The following is a 20544-nucleotide window of genomic DNA, read 5'->3' as shown; positions in this document are numbered from 1 at the left end:
GACACAGATGAGAGGTTTTCACTGACCTTAGGCTATATTTTGTGTTGTTTTTTAACCTAAATACGGACGAAATGTCTGCTGTGAGTAGTTCTTCTTTAGTTGGTCACATATCAGAGACGGTAGGGAGATGTATGTGTTTATATATGTTCATTTATTTATTTATTTTATATAATTACAGACGTTACAGTAGGCTGTTTCGCACTGTCATTGATCTGCAGTTATAATTAACTCATGTTCATAGAAAAGTTAGTAATAACCATTTCTACACAAGTATTTATGTGTGTAAAGCATCTGTTTTGTGAGAAGTGCTTCTCATATGATATGTGAGTAACCCGTACAGCTTTATTGTAGACATTTCCTCGAGTGAGAATGATGTTGACTGAAACTTTCTGTCATACAACGCGCCACCAAAAGGGTACCCTTGGTAGTGGAAACGCAAGCCTGATAAAGGTGACCCGTACCGACCTGAACCGTACTGTACCGTACTAGTTTAAACGAGCCATTAGGTAGCCCTTGGTGATTGAGGAAACAACTCGGTTAAGGTGTTGAAACACACTTGCTGTACCATTCACCTTACACTGAAAAAAGTGTTGCATGCAAAACTGTTGCAAACAATTTATTTGTGTTGAATTTAAACAAACAAACAAACTAAATTGAGCAATGTTCAACCTAATTTGTTTGTTTAAATTCAGCCCAAATAAATTGTTTACAACCACTTAACGTAAAAAAATCCAAGGAATCATCTTTGAATAATTTTTTTCAGTGTAAGTGCGCTTATTTACTCTGTCAGTAAAGTTCCCCACTTATGTGAGCCCTGCAGAGATTCCTCTGAGGCCCCCAACCCTGACTCAGCAGAGGAGTCACTCGCTGGCCCATTACGTTGTAAGTCTGCCTGCTGGTCAGCCCGCTTTTTGGGTATTGGTGCCTGCTGTGCGTGATCCCCACTAGGCGATCCCATATGGCTGTTAAGCCACGGTGCAGTCCCCCCTCACAGGCGGACACGTGTCTTCCCTCTACGCTAACCATCTTTTTATATGCGTACTCCCCCTTCTCAGGGCTAGTCCACATACTCTTTTGCCACCATATCTCCCCACTTGGGTAGCAGGTGGCCTCTGCAGCGTCCTCCCTATCGGGACTGCATGCTTTCCCAGCGTACTGTCGTATTTAAATTTCTAGAAATTATCTAGACACATCATCTAGACGGCACCCGAAAAATATATCTAAATCTGTAAATCTTCTATTGAAGTATGATAAGTAAGGGCCAGTGAACGCGTTGGAAGACCGCGCCTCTCTATAATGCAGGTGCGCTCACACTTGCCTAGCTAACCTCTCATCAGAGGCGAAGGTAAGGTGCAGTCATTATGCCGTTTTCCAGACATTTCCCATAAGTGGATTAAATCCACTATAGCATTGAAGTTCCCCATCCAAAGGGAGCGCTCTGGTTACTAAAGTAACCCTTGTTCCCCGAGGGGGGGAACGGAAATGCTAAATTGCACCGCCATAATGATTGTTCCTTAGCTGTGAATATCAGTCTCTTCAGCTTAAAAAGGATGCCTCACCTTGCTTTCTCTGTGCTTTTATGGCTAAATTGATTGCAACAAGCATCAGGTGCGCATGCTGACACTGCCAATTCATTGGCATTTCATTGGCCCGTTTACATACTCTTTCAGACAATTGGCTTTCTGAATGAAATAACCATAAGTGGATTAAATCCACTATAGCATTTCCGTTCCCCCCACTCACCCATTATACATTCCAGTTGTCTGACCAGCGCCCTCTAGTGCCCTGTAGTTCCATTATGCCATTATGCCATAACAAAAAAACAAGTGACAGACATTTCATTCTGTTACAATATATACAATATATATTATATATATACATATATACAAAAATGAGTAGCCATTTATTCACATTATGATGAATAATTAAACCTGAAGACCTTCTACTTAAAAGGTTGCACATATTAGAATTTTACAGTCAAGACTACATTTGTGATTTTTTTCAAAGGATTAATTAGGATTTTGAGCTCACTACACTTGAAATCTTAAGTTTATGCATTTTCATAATACATAAGTTAAATTAACTCATATTTTTAAGTGATAGGACCAAAATGCAAAATTTTAAGTTATGTTCAGTCAACTTTACTTAATTGTTTAAGTAAAGACAACATTAGGGTTCTAAGTGTATATTTCTATAGCGTTTTTACAATGTAGCTTGTGTCAAAGCAACTAAACAAAACTAGAAATTCACGTAAATTGAAACTGTGTAAGTTTAGTTTTCAGAGTTGGTTCAATTTAGTTCAGTTCAGCATGGTTTAATTTTCATGGCTGAAAGTCCAAATACTAAAGGGCAAATCCATCGATGCCACTTTTCAAGTTCCACTTTAGTGCTAGAGACTGAATTTTAGGGAATAAATATTTTCAGCTTCACAGGCGCACAAAGATATTTTTTTTGGATTTGTAAATCATTTTATAACCTAAATAGTGTGGGTGTAATTCTTTAAAAAAATAACTATTTACTGTAATTACTTTTCTTTTTTTGATTGGGTAATTTAAAATAAGGGATTACAGTTAATTTTTAGGTAACTTAATTACATTTACTTATAATGTACTTGCAGTAGATACTGTAAATAAATTGAATGATTCTAACCCATTTAGAGAAACAGAGAAATTGTATTTTTTGTTATACAACTGTATTTCATAGTATAATTCTATTTTTCAACTAAAGGATGCATTTCATCACCCTAGAATTATAAGCTTCTATCTGACATTTTTGTCAAAATTGAGGTATGGAAATTGAGTTTGCTATGGAATGCAAAAACTTTTAAGCTCAATATCTCAAAATCATTCAGAACGCAGATAGAACCTTATAATTCCAAGTTGACGATTTGTCCAGATGATTTGAAATGCTTAAGAAAAAAAAAACATTGAGTAGGAAATTAATAATAATGCAGGTTTTATTTGAAATATGGTGGTATTACTTTTTAAATAACACATTATGTTTACTTAAGTATATATTTTTAATGAATCTAAAAGGCCTTGTTTGAGTCCAATATAAAGAATTACGTGTTTAACTATTTCTTTTGCATTGAGATTTAAAGGGAATTTAAGTAATATTGGGTAAAGTAATTCATTTACTTATCAAATGACTTTTCAGACAAAGTTAGAAGTGCAATTTAGATCAAATGTTTGAAGTATTTGAATTTGTACAATTTGAAATAGTCGTTAACCCTTTCAAGTGCCGCAGATGACATTTTTCAGTACATTTGTATGGTGGCCGAGAAAGCTTAACCTGCTGCAATTTAAGAAAACAGATGTAATTACTAAAACGCCAACAAATTAAGAAAAGATCTTCATCTGTTTGACAGCACACATGCTGCAAATCCTCACAACGCAAACATGTTTTTAAAAAACGTGCATTTTCTAACAATGTAAACAAATTAACAAAAGCATGCTGCATTTTCTCACAACACTTTCAAATAGCATGGAACACATTGAAATGTTTCAAGGGGACCCTAAGACATGATGTACTCGGCTATTTAGGTTATGGCTATTTAGGTTAATAAAATACAAAAGACAAGGGAATCAGGATGTTAAAATAAACAAACAAAAAACTCACCTTTGAAAAATCCCCTACAACTTCACTGAGCAAAAGTCACAGCAAAGCAGTGTCTGTCACGTTTTTGGGTCCCCTTGAAACATTTCCATTGTGTTCCATTCTTTTTGCAAGTGTTGTGAGAAAATGCAGCATGTTTTTAAATGGGCATTGTGAGGCATGTGCAGCATGTGTGCTTTGTAATTGCAGGTGTTTTCTCAAATTTCAGCATGTTAAGCTCTCTCAGCCACCGTACATTTTATATATTTTTTTCTAAACCTGAACTTATCTTGGCAATCTGTATTGTTATTAATGTAACATGTAATTTTCAAGTTTGAAAGTAGGTTTACAGTTAAGGGGATATTTACCTTTTTGAATTAGTATTTAGCAGAGGTGAAAAGAGTAATAAAATCTTTTACTCAAGTAAAAGTACTGTGTAAAAATGTACTTAAGTAAAAGTAAAATACATGTCTATAAATCTACTCAAGTAAAAGTAAAAATTAACTCATTGAAAATGTACTCATGAGAAAAGAGTAATTATTTCTCAAAAGGGACAAGAGGATATAAATCTCCAATTAGTTGTGTTTATTTGAATAAAAAACATTAAAAATTAAAGACCAAAAACAAAAAATTCTATAATTATTTTAAATATTTTACAGATTATCCTATTTAACGATTTAAAAAAATTCACAAAATCGAATACAACATCTGCTAATTTAATGCATAGACAATTTTGCTCCAAGTCCCCGTTAATACCTAATCCTGGTCTTAGCGAACATTAATGTTAAAAACAGTTGGGCAAGTTACTTTCACAATGTAATACATTATATATTACTAGTAACTGTCATTTTTTGTAATTAGTTCCATTACAATATTAAGGTATATAATATTAGGTTACTTTAACCAAAATAACCACAGAAGTATGATTCAAATTTTGTATGATTGTATGATTCAAATGCTATAAATTGTAATTATTCAGAGATTTTTTTGTTTGCACAAGAAGTCTGAAAACAGCCAGTGCTCCACACAGAGATCTGATCAATTGACATTTTTTCTTTTAAATATTAAATATATATATAGCTTTGCATATATGGCTATGACTGTGTACTAACCTTAGTCACTTCTGGGGATGGGGACTTATTACAGTAAAGGGTAGCAATTTTATTTTACCCAATATATGCATAAATATTATCCACTGATTTTTAGATAGTCAATGAAATGAACTTAAATTATTAAAAATGCAACAAATATTTGTTTGGGCCCGGACTACAAACCACAATTTGATCATGTATAAATATCATTATAACTATATTGTATAAATATTATTATAACAAGCCCTACATCATGCTGACAACCAAAAACAAAATTATGTTATCATAGGTGATTGTCCTCTGAGTGCACCTGAAAAGACATGAATAACACTTCTCATAGAGCTGAGAAGCATGCAGTTCCCCTTCGGATGGGGAACTCCAATGCTATGTGGAAACTTCCACTATGGGGATTTCGTCAGAATCCAATCATCTGAAAGAGTATAAAAACGGGCCAATGAAATGCCAATGAGTTGGCAGCGTCAGCGTGCACAGCTGGCGTCAATGACAATCAGTCATGCTATAAAGACGCAGCCAGTGCCATGCTCGACATCCTTTCGCTTTCAGAGCCTTTCACGAAGCTTCTGAGAGAGTCTTTGAGGGTATCTCCAACCTGTGTCTACAGAGAGAGATCGAGAAGCAGCTTCTCCCGGTCCAGAGCGCGTATACGCAGTGGCAGATGGTCGAGCTGGGTATTTCTCCCTTGCCTGGCGTCCTTTGGGTCCGGTCCTCCAAGAGCGGTTTGTATATAGGAAAAAAGCTTTCCTAAAAGAGCAACACGGTCGTGCAGCGCGTCTTTTTCAAGACGTCACTCCGACCGTGCGTTTCTGGATGTGGTGGTTTCCTGTCCCCGGATGATGGGCACGAGCACAGCGTTTCATGTCTGGGGGTCCAGCATGTTAATGCGGTGCTCGCGGGCAGTGCATGCCATCACTGATGTCATGTCTGTTGCGCAGTTAAGATCGCGGCTCGCTCTTGCAAAAGAGCCACCCACCCCAGTTGTCCCCCGCACTGCGGTTGGCACTCGGGCAGATCTGAGGGTTTCAGTGAGAGTAAATCCGCCGCCCCCGGGCCGTGGACCTCTCGCTCCTCCACGCGCTCCATCCAAGCTTCAGGTGAAGAGAAGCGCTCCGTCCTGGGATGGTCGCTCTCTCACCTGATGACACCGGGGGTCAGATGTCTGATGAGGATGCGAGCCCGCTCGCTCCCTCCCTCCGGGGTGGAGAGCGCGGCGTTAGCATCTAAAAAGCAGACATGATGGCCGTGCTTTCTCGGGCTGCTTTGGCCGTGGGTCTGGTGATGGTTTATCCCCCAGCCCCGCGGCCGGACCGACTAGATGGGTGTATGTGGAGGATATAAGGAGGCAAGACCTTCAAAGCCTCCCGTCCCCTTCTTCCCGGAAGTGCACAGTAAACTCACGCTATCCTGAGGGCACTTTTTTCTGCCCGATCTGCGTGCGCTTCCATCCTCACCATCCTTGGAGGTTGGGCTGTCAAGGTCTGACGAGGATTCGAACCCGCTCGCTCCCTCCGGGACTTTGAGCGCGGCGTCGAATCCAGAAGCAGACTTTGCGGCTGTGCTTCCCCAGGCTGCTTCGGCCGTGGCTCTGGAGATGGTTTATCCCCCAGCTCCGCGGCCGGACCGATTAGAGGGGTGTGATGTGGAGGATGAAGGCGAGACCTTCTAAGCCTCCCCATCCCCTTCTTCCTGGTTGGGCACAGTAGGCTCACGCAGTGTGCTGCGTGCGCCTTCCCCCTCACCATGCACGCTATGGCCACCTACCAGCGCTACCAAGCGCAGGCGCTGGCCCGGCTGCGCGAGGATGGTTCTGACCCAGGACTGAGCATGCGCTCCGCACCGCAACCGACTATGCTCTTACAAAAAAAAAAAAAAAAAAAAGTCGGCTGTGTGTGCCCTGGGAAGGACGATGATCACATCCGTGATCCAGAAATGCCACCTCAGGCTAAACCTGGTGATGTGCGTGACGTTGACAAAGTTCGCTTTCTTAACTCACCCATTTCCCAGGCTGGCCTGTTCGGCGACACTGGCAGTGAATTCGCCCAGGAATTCACGCCGGTGAAAGAGCAGTCGGAGGCGATGGGCGAGGTCTCTATCGGCGGGATTGTATGACCGCTCCCCCCCGCCGAGCCATCCACATCCGCTGCTTTTTCGCCGAGGCCACGCGGCTGCGCCGAGCATCGCGCAGGCAACCAGCGTCCCCCGCCCAGGGCGCCGCTAAGTTCGGTAAAACGGACCGCGAAGCGTCCCTGAGGCGGGCCATCTGGGGAGGAGGGAATTTGCTCTTTCCCCGCTGGAGGGCGGGGCACGTTATTTAAAGGCGTAAAAAAAAAAAAAAAACGCCATCAAAATCCTCAGTGAAAGAGCACTTTTCCCCTTCTCCGGATGTGACAGCCCGAACACTGCCAGTCTGGGACGCTATGCCTTCCAGCTCGCAGGATCGGTGCATTTCGCCAATGGCTCATGGAGCACGAGAGAACGGTCTCCTTTCTCTCCACTCCCAGCCCCTCTCCTGGAGTTTGAGTGCGAGACGAGAACATCTCCTCTCCTGCTCTCCTGTGGGACCCCAGCGCTCCCCGGATGAGCCCACTCACTCCACGCTGCCCCGCCGCTGGCACGTCAGCGATCGTGCGGGTGGGACCATTTGCGGGGGCTCTGCCTGCCTGGTTAGCGCGGGCCAGCCCATCGCAATGGCTCATCCATACGACCAGACTCGGCTATGCGATTCAGTTCGCTAAACGGCCTCCCAGGTTCACGGGCGACCAGGGTCAGTCCTGCGTCCGCCCCTGTCTTGCGAGAGGAGATTGCTGTCCTCCTGGCGAAGGATGCAATCGAGCCGGCCCTCCAGCCGAGATGGAGCGCGGGGTTTACAGCCCGCACTTCATCGTGCCCCCCCAAAAAAAAAAAAAAAAAAAAAGCGGTGGGCTATGGCCAATCCTATATCTGCACATTTTGAACCGCTGCCTTCACTGGCTGCGCTCCGAAATGCTTACGCAGATGCGCATCACGCAATGCGTTCGTCCTCAGGATTGGTTTGCAGCAATAGATCTGAAGGACGCGTATTTTCATATCTCCACACTTCCACGCCACCGGCAGTTTCTGCGGTTTGCGTTTGAAGGTCGAGCGTGGCAATACAAGGTCCTCCCCTTCGGGCTCTCTCTGTCTCCGCGAGTTTTCACCAAGCTCGAGGAGGGTGCCCTCGCGCCCCTTCGGCTCGCCGGCATCCGCACGCTCAATTATTTCGATGACTGGTTGATTTTTAGCCCACTCTCGGGAGCAATTGATTATGCACAGAGACAAGGTGCTCCGGCACCTCCGCCCGTTGGGGTTTCAGGTCAACCGAGAAAAGAGCAAGCTCGCCTCCGTGCAGAGCATCTCCTTTCTCTGGTTGGAGCTGGACTCGATCACTATGGAGGCGCGCCTCTCACGAGAGCGCGCCGAGGTAATGCTGAACTGTCTGAGAGAGTTTGACAGGAAAAAAAGTGGTCCCCCTGAAATTATTTCAGAGGCTCCTGGGGCATATGGCATCCGTAGCCGCGGCCACGCCGCTCGGATTGCTCCATATGAGACCACTACAGCATTGGCTTCACGATCGGGTCCCCAGACGCGCATGGCACGCGGGCACACACCGAGTGACTGTCACTGCGCTGTGTCACCGCACCCGCACCCCCTGGAAAGGACCCCTTCTTCCTACGGGCCAGTGTGCCCCTAGGTCAGGCGTCCAGGCAGGCTGTCGTTTCGGCAGATGCCTCCAGTATGGGGTGGGGGGCCGTGTGTAGCGGGCATGCTGCTGCGGACCTGTGGAGGGGAACCCAGCTGCATTGGCATATCAACTGCCTAGAGCTGTTGGCAGTGTTTCTTGCTCTGCGCCGCTTTTTACCGGTGCTGAGGGAGCAACACGTGCTGGTCAGGACGGACAGCACGGCCGCGGTAGCGTGTTCCATCCGGATGGGGGTATACGCTCCCGCTGCATGTCTCAGCTCGCTCGCCGTCTGCTCCTCTGGAGTCATACGCGGCTGAAGTCGCTGCTTGCTATTCACACCCCGGATGGGCTCAACCGTGCGGCCAACAGGCTCTCACGGCAGCTCCTTCCCCGGGAGAATGGCGACTCCACCCCGAGTCATGCGTATGTATGCACTCCCCCCAGTGAGCCTACTCGCGCAGTTTCTGTGCAAGGTCAGGGAGGACGAGGGGCAGGTCTTGCTAGTTGCGCCCCTGGCCCAACCGGACCTGGATATCAGAACTCTCCCTCCTCGCGACGCCCCCCCTGGCGAGTCCCTTTGAGAGAGGACCTACTCTCTCAGGGACAGGGCACCATCTGGCACCCTCGCTTAGTTCTGTGGAACCTCCACGTGGGGTCCATAAGACGCGACGAGGAAGACTTAGGTAACCTACCGGTGGCGGTGGTTAATACCATCACTCAGGCTAGTGCACCCTCTACGAGGCATGCCTACGCCCTGGAGTGGAGTCTATTCACTGAGTGGTGCGCTTCTCGCCGAGAAGACCCCCGATCTTGCCAGATCAGTGTTGTGCTTTCTTTCCTTCAGGACAGGTGGAGCGAAGGCTGTCGCGCTCCACACTGAGGGTTTACGTGGCCACCATCTCCGCTCATCATGATGCGTGGATGGCGGCACCGTGGGGAGGCATAACCTCATCATCCAGTTCCTCAGAGGTGCGAGGCGGATGTTTTCCCCCGCCCCCCTCTCATACCCTCTTGAGATCTCGCGGTAGTGCTACGAGCCTACGTGGAGATCCCTTCGAACCACTCGACTCAGTATCCTTGAGATTTCTGTCCTTGAAGACAGCTCTGCTGGCCGTGTTGGCATCGGTTAAGAGGGTTAGGTACCTGGAGGCATTTTCGGTCAGTGACTCGTGCCTAGAATTCGGGCCGGCCTACTCTCACGTTGTCCTGAGACCCCGGCCCGGCTATGTGCCCAAGGTTCCTACCACATCGTTTTAACAATCAGGTAGTGAGCCTGCAAGCGCTGCCCACGGAGGAGGCAGACCCAGCCCTTTCATTGTTGTGTCCTGTTCGCGCTTTGCGAATATATGGGGACCACACTCAGAGCCTTAGATCCTCTGACCAGCTCTTTGTCCATTACAGTGGTCGGCAGATGGGAAGTGCCGTATCTAAACAGAGGTTGGCCCACTGGATAGTGGATGCCATCTCCCTCGCCTTTGGGCCAGGGTGAGCCGTGTCCCCCGGGGGTGAGAGCGCACTCCACTATGGAGCATCGCATCCTCCTGGGCGTTAGCACGCGGCGCCTCTCTGACAGACATTTGTAGAGCTACGGGTTGGGTGACACCCAATACATTTGCAAGGTTACAATCTGCGAGTGGAGCCGGTTTCCTCAAGGGTATTAGGCAACCCTTGGTGATTGAGGAAACGATTCGGTTGAGGTGTCGAAACACGCTTGCTGCGCCACTCTCCCTAACCCGGAGATACGTGCGCTTTTTCAGCTTTGTCAGTTTAGTTCCCCATTTCTTTGGCGAACCCTGCAGAGTTCCTCCGAGGCCCCCAGCACCTGACTCAGCGGAGGAGTCAGGTGTTGGCCCGTTACGTTGTCGGCATGCCCGCTGGTCAGCCCGCGTTCTGGGTATAGGTGCCTGCTATGTGTGATCCCCGCTGGCGATCCCATACGTTCACTCAGCCACGGTATAGTCCCCCCTTCTAGGGCAGGCTCGTGTCTTCCCTCCCCGCTAACCATCCTTATGCTAGGACCCCCCCATCTCTGGGCTGGTCCATAGATTGTCACCAGGTCTCCCCTCTGGGTAGCAGGTGAGCTCCGCAGCGTCCTCCCTATCGGGACTGAACGCTTTCCCAACGTACTGTCGTATCAAAACCTTTTTACTGGGTTATTGCGACTCCCCGAAAAATATAACCATTTCTGAACAGGTAAGTGAGGGCCAGGGGACACGTTGGAAGACTGTGTCTCGGGGCGTTGTAGGTGCGCTCGCTCTACTGCATGGCACACCCTTCGCCAGGGGCGCAGTAAGGTTCTTTCGTTGTGGCGTTTTCCATAGATTTCCCCATAGTGGAAGTTTCCACATAGCATTGGAGTTCCCCATCCGAAGGGGAACGCTACGGTTACTAAAGTAACCCTTCGTTCCCCGAGGGGGGGAACGGAAATGCTATGTTCCTTCGCCACAACGATTGTCCCTTAGCTGTTGAGCGTGAAAGTCTCTTCAGCTAGAAAAGGATGTCGAGCATGGCACTGGCTGCGTCTTTATAGCATGACTGATTGTCATTGACGCCAGCTGTGCACGCTGACGCTGCCAACTCATTGGCATTTCATTGGCCCGTTTTTATACTCTTTCAGATGATTGGATTCTGACGAAATCACCATAGTGGAAGTTTCCACATAGCATTTCCGTTCCCCCCCTCGGGGAACGAAGGGTTACTTTAGTAACCGTAGCGTTCTTTATGATATAATTTGTTAAATAAAGATTTGCAGGTTAAAGAAACAGCATGGGATGAAGTTGCCGTGGGTCTTGGTGCAGATAAAAAGTAAAAAAAAGAAAGTGTATTTATGTATATATATATATATATATATATATATATATATATATATATATATATATATATATATATATATATATATATCAGGATCAAGTGCAGGGAAGTGTTTCAGACAACACGTGCAAGCCGCGGTTGTGTCATTACAACATACTGTTTCGGCCGTGTTGTTTCAGTGAGAAAAAAATCTTTCTGAATATAAAAGAAGCTGATGAATACAGCTTTCCATCATTCTTAAAAATATCTTCTTTTGTGTTCAACATAAGAAAGAGAATCAAACATGTTTATTAGGCCTACAAGCAAGGCCTTTTTCCTTTGCATTACTTTATATATTTATTTTTTACTCAGTAACAGATATGATTTCAAATGTAGCGAAGTACAATACTCTAGGCAAAGGATACTTAAGTAAAAGTTAAATTACAGATCTTAAACACTACTCTAAAAGGCACAAATTCCCAAAAAAAAACTACTGAAGTACAGTAATGTGAGTAAATGTAATTTGTTACTTTCCACCTCAGGTATTTAGTAATAAATTAATAATTCATTAGCCCAAGTTATCACACCCACACCTGTGTGACGTCAGTCAGTTTTAACAACATTGTTTAAATCAGCGTTTCCCAACAGGGGGGTCTGCTCTGTGGGGGGTCGCATCATATTTTAAAAAAATTTTTAGCAGTGGACAATTAGAAGAACAATCATGTTGCCTTAGTTCATTTTATCCCCTGGTTGACCAAAAATTTGTACAAAAAAGAGTCTTACTGATTCGCCTTCAGCATACTGGACAAAGATGAGGAAGCTCCAAACATTTTAAGTGTAGCGCTAGCAATACTGGAAACACGAAGTGCAGGAAATACCAACATAGTTACCTGAACTATGGTTTTATTCCATTTTCTCGAAGCAAAGACTCCCTGACCCAGCCACAGTGCATTATCTGCACCAAAGTTCTTGCTAATGAATGCATGAGGCCATCCAAATTACTAAGACATTTACAGACGACTCATCCCTAATGCTGCAGCCAGAGCATTTTTTAAACGCAAGGCAAAATAATTGACATACACTCAAAATTAGATGAGGGACGTCACAGCTACTGACAAGAAATAAAAAAAATTGCCAACTAATTGCCAACTAATTTAGGGCCAATTTAAAGGCCAAAGGCTTACGTTTTTCAGTTACAAATGGCCTACTGATGTTTTGCTTTAATATTTTACATTAGGCTATTGTGCATAAACATATCTAGATATAGTAATAAACATACTGTTTGTTTGAAAACTACATTTTTTTTGTCATCCTTACTGCAAAATTATATGAGCAATAATATTATTAAATGTTAAGGGGGGCCTTACAATATTTTCCAGGGGAAAAGGGGGTCTCAGGCACAAACAGGTTGGAAACCAATGGTTTAAATAACAAATGTGCAACACACTTTGGGAAGTTACTAGTTAGAACATTTCTCAAACCCTGCATCATAGTATGGTGTTTACAGTATGAAGTGGGTTGCATAATTTTTGGATATGCATCCCTGATTAGTCAGATGGCCCACTCTATTATGACTGGTCGATCACTTAAGTCAGACCAAGCACTCTATACCTTACCTAAATTGAACAGTAATGATATCATCAGTTTTCTCATCGATTTCAAGGTCATTGAAAAGTCAATTTGCTTTTGCAGCATAGAACTTCAGAAACTACAGTGTCTAAGAGTCAAAGCAAATGTTGTTCGCAGACAGATAATAAAGACCATAGCTTGGCATTATGCAATTAAATTGTTTTGCAAATCTGTGTAGGTTAGTGCGGGATGTAGTACAGTGCTCAGCATAATTGAGTACACCCCATTTTGATAATGAATGTATTCATTGCTGAGTGAATATAGGCAATGAATTTTGGTGCACTTAAACAAAACAGATATATTTATTTATTAAAATTATATTTTAGTCACCAAATATATATTATATATATATTTATATTATTATTATATATTTATATATTTAAGCAAAATATTGAAAATAAATTACAACCTACAAAACTTCATCAAAAAATTTTTTTTCATTATTTTGCTTCTCTTGATTTTTCCTCTTTTTAAAATTTGTTTTCAATAGTTATTGTAAGTTTTTTTGTTAGATAAGCTCCAGATTTGGCTTCAGTACTGACTAATTTAAGTATATGCACAAATATAATATTGCATAGCTTCCTATTAAAAATATGAATTTAAAAGATAGATTTGTGAGGAGTGTACTTATATACAGTTGAAGTCAGAATTATTAGCCCCCCTTTGAATTTTTCCTTATTTTTAAAATATTTGTCAAATCATGTTTATCAGAGCAAGGACATTTTCACAGTATGTCTGATAATATTATTTATGTAGGAGAAAGTCTTATATGTTTTATCCTGGCTAGAATAAAAGCAGTTTTTAATGTTTTAAGGGTCAAAATTATTAGCCTCTTTTATCTGTATAGAAGTGTCTTGAAAAATATCCAGTAAAATATTATTTACTGTCATCAAGGTAATGATAAAATAAATCAGTTGTTAGAAATGAGTTATTACAACTATTATGTTTAGAAATGTGTTGAAAAATCTTCTCTCTATTACACAGAAATAAGCAGGGGGGATAATAATTCAAGGGGACTAATAATTCTGACTTCAACTGTATGCTGAACACTGTATAACTAGAATTAATATCATTTCAGTTCAGAATTGCTTCTTTCTTTTGGAAAACTATCAACTCAGGCTCACTGGAAATGAATGCCTTAGCCTTCATTCTTTTAAATCGTTAAATACATTGCTCTGGGTACATTTTGTTGCATGTGTCAAAGGACCATTACAGAGCAATGTCTACATTTTTGCACATTTGAAATACTTAGGATACTTAGAGTAGGGTACTTTTTGTAGTGCTTTGCTGGCTGAAGTTGGCCTATTGTAACATTTAATTTGGCCCACCATCCCATCTAAGAAAAGAGTGAGAATGATGGGAAGGGTTGGAGCGAATGCCTTTAAGAGAGATCATAATTTCTAATTTAGCTTTGTTTTATTGCTGATCGATAAAAAAAACAAACTGAAATTCAATGTTTCAATTACATGTTTGTAAATGAATTAGATTTTTTAAAAATACAAAAATACTCTCACTCGACGGATAGAGGCGAGCAAATAAAAACATCCGCGAGCAAATAAAGGCAAAAACAGGAGCAGCTCAACATGTGTAACCCCATTCTGTTATAAATGTATTTTTAACTGTAATAAGATTATTATTAATTTAAAAAAGATATAAACTGCATTACGTGATATAAAGCAATGTTTTATAGTTTTTTTTTTATATTAAATAAATTAGAAAATTACCCATGGAATAGAGTTTGGTATGTTTACCTTCGGCCCATCACACACAAATCAAGTTTGGTTTTTGGCCATTCATAAGAAAAAGTTTGGGCACCCCAGATATAGAGATACAAAATGATAAGACAAATCTATCTGATTACAATTCATAAACACCATTAAGCTGTTTAATGATATTTAATGGTGTTATGATGAAACTAATCATTTATTCTTTGACAATATGTCCCTGTAAATATTCTTATTGTAAAAAAAAAAAGTTGTTCATTTTACCTAGAAACAATGGTCAAATGTATGTTTGAGTACATTTTAGGTACATTTAAATGTAGGCTGAAGCATGTATTTCCAATAAGATTGTGTTGTGTATTTAAAAGCCTTTATTGAGATGGTTATTCCTTAAAACAGCACTTGTGGGTATATATATATATATATATATATATATATATATATATATATATATATATATATATATATATATAGATAGATAGATATAGATATATCTATATATATATATATAGATATATATATATATCTATATATATATATATATATATATATATATCTATATATATATATATATATATATATATATATATATATATATATATATATATATATATATATATATATATATAGATATATCTATATATATATATATAGATATATATATATATATATAGATATATATATATATATATATATATATATATATATATATATATATATATATATATATATATATATTCGAGTGCCTTGGACTGACTTTTGCTGTTTATTCTGATGAATCAAGTACACAAAGACCGCCGAAACATTATTTAAGCTACCCCAGAGCACTTTTCGTTTGGTTTTGAATAACTACATTTTATCATGCACTCTGATCTTTAAAACTCTTTTACATTCAAAAATAATAATAATAAATAATATAAAGTAATTTTCCTGAAAAAGATTCATTTGGACTATTTGAATCTGTCTCTTGAAGTGGTAATCCAAAACCTTAAAGCTGAAAAATCACCTCAAACACATGGAGTGTATAGTTTATTGAATCAGGACATACTGAAATATACAGAACACTGACATTTGCCAATCCAGCGGCAACATAGTGATGTAATGATTTAGAGATTTGTTTGTCCCAAATGTACAGTATGCGTATGGAATGGCTTTCCTTTCATGGAGAGTTGGGATAATTTTTTTTTTAAACTATTAAAAAAAAAAAGAAAAGAAAAAAAAAGAACATATTTTACCCTGATATTTGTTCATTTTACCTAGAGTGTTTGTGTATGGAGCCAGATCAGTCTAAAAAAATAATATGTTTACCAAAATAAAGCTTGTACATGCACAGCATAATTAACATTTACCAAATCCAATTTGTAAATTCAAAATACAATTTTTAAGTTCACAAGTAAAAATCTAAAATATTTCTTTAAATTAATTGGATTTGCCTTTTTATGAATTGTGTTTTGAATTTACAAAATAGATTTGCAAATTTATGAATTGTGTTTTTAATTTACTAATTAAATTTGCGCATTTGGGCTGCATGGTGGTGCAGTGGGTAGCACAATCGCTTCACAGTCAACTCAGTCAGTTGGCGTTTCTGTGTGGAGTTTGCATGTTCTCCCCGTGTTCATGGGTTTCTCCCCATGTTCATGGGTTTCCTCCGGGTGCTCCGGTTTCCCTCACAAGACATGCGGTATAGGTGAATTGGGTAGGCTAAATTGTTGGTAGTGTATGCGTGTGAATGAGTGAGTATGAATGTTTCCCAGTGATGGGTTGCAGCTGGAACGGCATACGCTGTGTAAAATATATGCTTGATAAGTTGGCGGTTCATTCTGCTGTGGCGACCCAAGATTAATAAAGAGACTAAGCCGAAAAGAGAATGAATGAATGATTTGCACATTTATGAATTGTATTTTGAATTTATGTATTTGATTTGTGCATTTATGAATTGTGTTTTAAATGTATGAATTGGATTTGCATGTTTATTAATTGTGTTCTGAATTTATGGTTTGGATTTGCACATTTATGAATTGTGTTATGAATTTACGAATTGGATTTGCACATTCATGATTTGTGTTTTGAATTTACGAATTGGATTTAGGCATTTATGAATTGTGTTTTTAAATTACGGATTGGATTTGCACATTTATGAATTGTGTTTTGAATTTATGAATTGGATTTGCACATTTGCACAATTGCGTTTTGAATTTATGAATTGAATTTGCGCATTTAGGAATTGCGTTTTGAATTTACGAATTGGATTTGCATGTTTTATGAATTGTTTTGAGTTTAAGATTTGGATTTGCATATTTATGAATTGTGTTTTTCAATTTACAAATTGGATTTATGCATTTATGAATTGTGATTTGAATTTACGAACTGGACTTGCGTATTTATGAATTGTGTTTTGAATTTCCTAATTGGATTTACGCATTTATGATTTGTGCTTTGAATTTTCAAACTGGATGTGCGCATTTATGAATAGTGTTTTAAATTTATGAATTGGATTTGCAACTTTATAAATTGTCCTTTGCAATTACGAATTGGATTTATGCATTTATCAATTGTGTTTTGAATTTATTAATTGGATTTTTTGGGCATTTATAAATTGTGTTTTAAATGTATGAATTGGATTTGCACATTTATGAATTGTCCTTTGCAAATACAAATTGGATTTATGTGTTTATGAATTGTGTTTTGAATTTACGATTTGGATTTGCACATTTATGAATTGTGTTTTGAATTTATGAAATGGATTTGTGCATTTTTAAATTGTGTTTTGAATTTACGAATTGGATTTGCATATTTATGAATTGCGTTTTGAATATGCAAATTGGATTTTTACATTTCTAAATTGTGTTTTGAATATACGAATTGGATTTGCACATTTATGAATTGTGTTTTACATTTATGAATTGGATTTGTATTCATGAATTGTGTTTTGAATTTACAAACAAAATTTGGTAAAAAGTGAATTGTGAATTGTAAATGTATTATTTTTGAGACTGATCTGGCTCCATATTTGTATGTCCAACAAATGTTGATCGAACATGTGTGTAGAGGGATAAATGTGCAATGTACAACCTACAATCAAAAACCTAATTCATCTAGATTTATTTTAATTTTGTAGGTATAATTTACAATAAAAAGTCCATTATAAAAAATTGTTCTTTTTCAGATTTTCCAGTTCTGGAGTTCAGAGTTAAATGTTTCAAAGTTCACTGAACAAAGTACAGTACATACCAAAACATAAAAAGAAAAACAGAGAGAGTGGGAAAAATAAAAATAGAATATAATATAACACTGTTCATCAAACTAAAATGAATAGCCGTTTCTTTAAATACATGTTTGTATTCAAAAAGCTTTCTAAAGGCTTGTGCACACCAGGATGATTTTACCTCACGCTCATCATCAGCATTTTTTGGTACATTTTTTAGCATTCATACCCTAGTAACTATCACTGGCAATGAGCAGAGTGAATTTGCAAAATCACTCACTGACATTAGATGACGCTTAATAAAAAACAAAAATACCCCAGCCATCAAGAAGTGTTACTGTTACAATGTCTTGACTTCAGCAAACAACAAAATCACTGATCTCACTGATCTCTGAACAATTTTTAACATGACACATAAAACCAAAATAATAAGCCCAATGTGTTTTTTTTTTAAAAAACACTTTCATGACTGGTGTTTTGCTCATTGGTATGCATGCTCACATTTGGGCTCTTTGCTTAGTCACGAGGCATTAAACGTGAAGAATGAAAAATGTCACAGTGCACACGTGACTTAAGTCATAAAGCTTTCTCACAGTAGGCTTTTGACTAACACATATGCACTATTCAGTTGCTATTTTATTTTAAGACTGCAGTATGAAGAATAAATAAAGATGGCTCTGTAAAGACTGCTGGTAAGGACAATGGCTACAGTTATGTAGCAGAACAAGAGTCACGACAGACGCCAATGTCTTTGGTCCACTGAAGATAATATCTCCCATTACATCTGACAAACCCATCCTGGCTTTATGAAGAGTTCAGACACTGTAGTAATTGTTTTATCCAACACTAGCACAAACTCTTGGCTGTCACCTCACAGAACTCACTTCATTGTACCAGATGCAGCAGTCACATTGTTTAGTGCAAAAAAACCCCAAGCCTTCTGGAATCATTCAATCTGCTGTAAAACCTGTGTTGTAGCAAATCGATTTAGAAAATAAAAGAAGAATAGCAATTAAAAAATGCATTTTCCAGTTTGATGCTTTCAAAATGAAAGTCTAGGAGCAAAAACATAAACAATTGCATCACTCTCCCCTTTACATTTTAAGTCATTCATATCCTTGTAGTAATGTAACCCAACTTTCTGCCATACCGAACGTACACTTTGATAAAAAATAAAACATAACAGCACCGTTTGGAAAAGATCAATCATGAATACTTGTGAATACGCTCCCAATGGAAACCTCCACACTTTGAGTCTGCACTCATCTTCATTAGCATCACTGACATCCAGAAAGTGTCAGGCTCGCTGGCCATGAATCAGCTTTCCATCCTCTCAGTCTGCTTCATCGTGTTTGAGTCTCAACGGCATCAGACCGTCAACAGCTCTCTGTGGTCATCTGACCTGAGTTCAGCTCACGTCCACTAGGGGTCCTCATCCATATCATCCAGGTTTGGTGCCATAATGAAGTGCTTTGGATACATCAGACTGTGCTCATAAGCGTACTTCTCCCAGCGTGCATCATCGCTCTCATGAGTAATGTAGCGTTCACCTCTCCGTGTTTCAAACTCTCGCAGATCCAGCCATGTTTGGTAGTCCTGCGACACACATAGACAAACTGAAGTTTAAGGCTATGATACAACACTTATTTTACAGGCATCTAATGTTCCATATGCACCATAGGTGTAGCTTGACATTTACCCTGTAGGGTTAATGAATATATTCGTTTTGCAGTCTCAGGACAGGGTTGTAAAAAATGGCAAAATCGATTATCATGCTATCTTTTACTTTATTTATTACTTTCATTTTCATTTCTTTTTTAATACAGGACCTCTGTACTTAAACAACCAAACATGAACACACACACACACAAAACCCATTACAAAATAGGCTAACATATTAATTAACATCCTTAACTGTACTTTGCCCTTGAACATATCTTTTTTAAGGGTTTTATTTTACATGCACAAACAACAACAGCCTAAATAACAAGACATTGGATGGAAATCGCCCCCCCCAAAAATTGATATTTAGAAATTTCTAAATTTACTTTGACTTGTATTTTATTGCACACAATATGAACACAAAATATTTCATGTTTTGTCTGGTCAACTTCATTTCACTTATACATATACAAATATTAAATATACAAATATATTTACAAAATATTTTTATATTTCCTGTCATTCAGACCTGCAATACATTTCAAAAAAAGTTGGGACAGGATCAATTGAGGGCTGGTAATCAAGTAAATTGGTTAAATAATGTGATTTGAATCAAGTGATGTCAACAAGTTTGTAATTATGATTTGGTATAAAACCAGCAATCCAGAAAGGTCTAGTCATTTAGGAGCAAAAATGGACCGTGGATCGCCAGCCTTTCAATACATACACTTTATATACTTCATTAAACATGTACACATAGACATCACCTATATGCTATAAAATCGAAAGTTAACGCTAGTTACTAAAGTAACCCTTCGTTCCCCGAGGGGGGGAACTCCAATGCTATGTGGAAACTTCCACTATGGGGATTTCGTCAGAAACCAATCATCTGAAAGAGTATAAAAACGGGCCAATGAAATGCCAATGAGTTGGCAGCATCAGCGTGCACAGCTGGCGTCAATGACAATCAGTCATGCTATAAAGACGCAGCCAGTGCCATGCTCGACATCCTTTTCTAGCTGAAGAGACTTTCACGCTCAACAGCTAAGGGACAATCTTTGTGGCGAAGGAACATAGCATTTCCGTTCCCCCCCTCGGGGACCGAAGGGTTACTTTAGTAACCGTAGCGTTCCC

The 20544-nt window shown here is 40.0% G+C and overlaps 1 protein-coding gene across 1 annotated transcript in view; it reads right to left on the bottom strand.

Moving 5' to 3' along the window:
• Positions 1-15559: 15559 nt before the first annotated feature.
• The window catches only part of prkd3 (protein kinase D3), a 190374-nt gene continuing 185389 nt past the window's right edge, over positions 15560-20544 (bottom strand). Inside the window, 1 exon segment of the mRNA XM_056477312.1 lies at positions 15560-19344. Coding sequence (XP_056333287.1) covers positions 19171-19344 — 174 coding nt within the window. The 3' untranslated portion in view covers positions 15560-19170.

This window comes from Danio aesculapii, chromosome 17, assembly GCF_903798145.1.
Source record: "Danio aesculapii chromosome 17, fDanAes4.1, whole genome shotgun sequence".
Taxonomy (NCBI): Eukaryota; Metazoa; Chordata; class Actinopteri; order Cypriniformes; family Danionidae; genus Danio; species Danio aesculapii.
The sequence above is the reverse complement of the archived record's forward strand: the minus strand, read 5'-3'. Positions and strand labels throughout refer to the sequence as shown.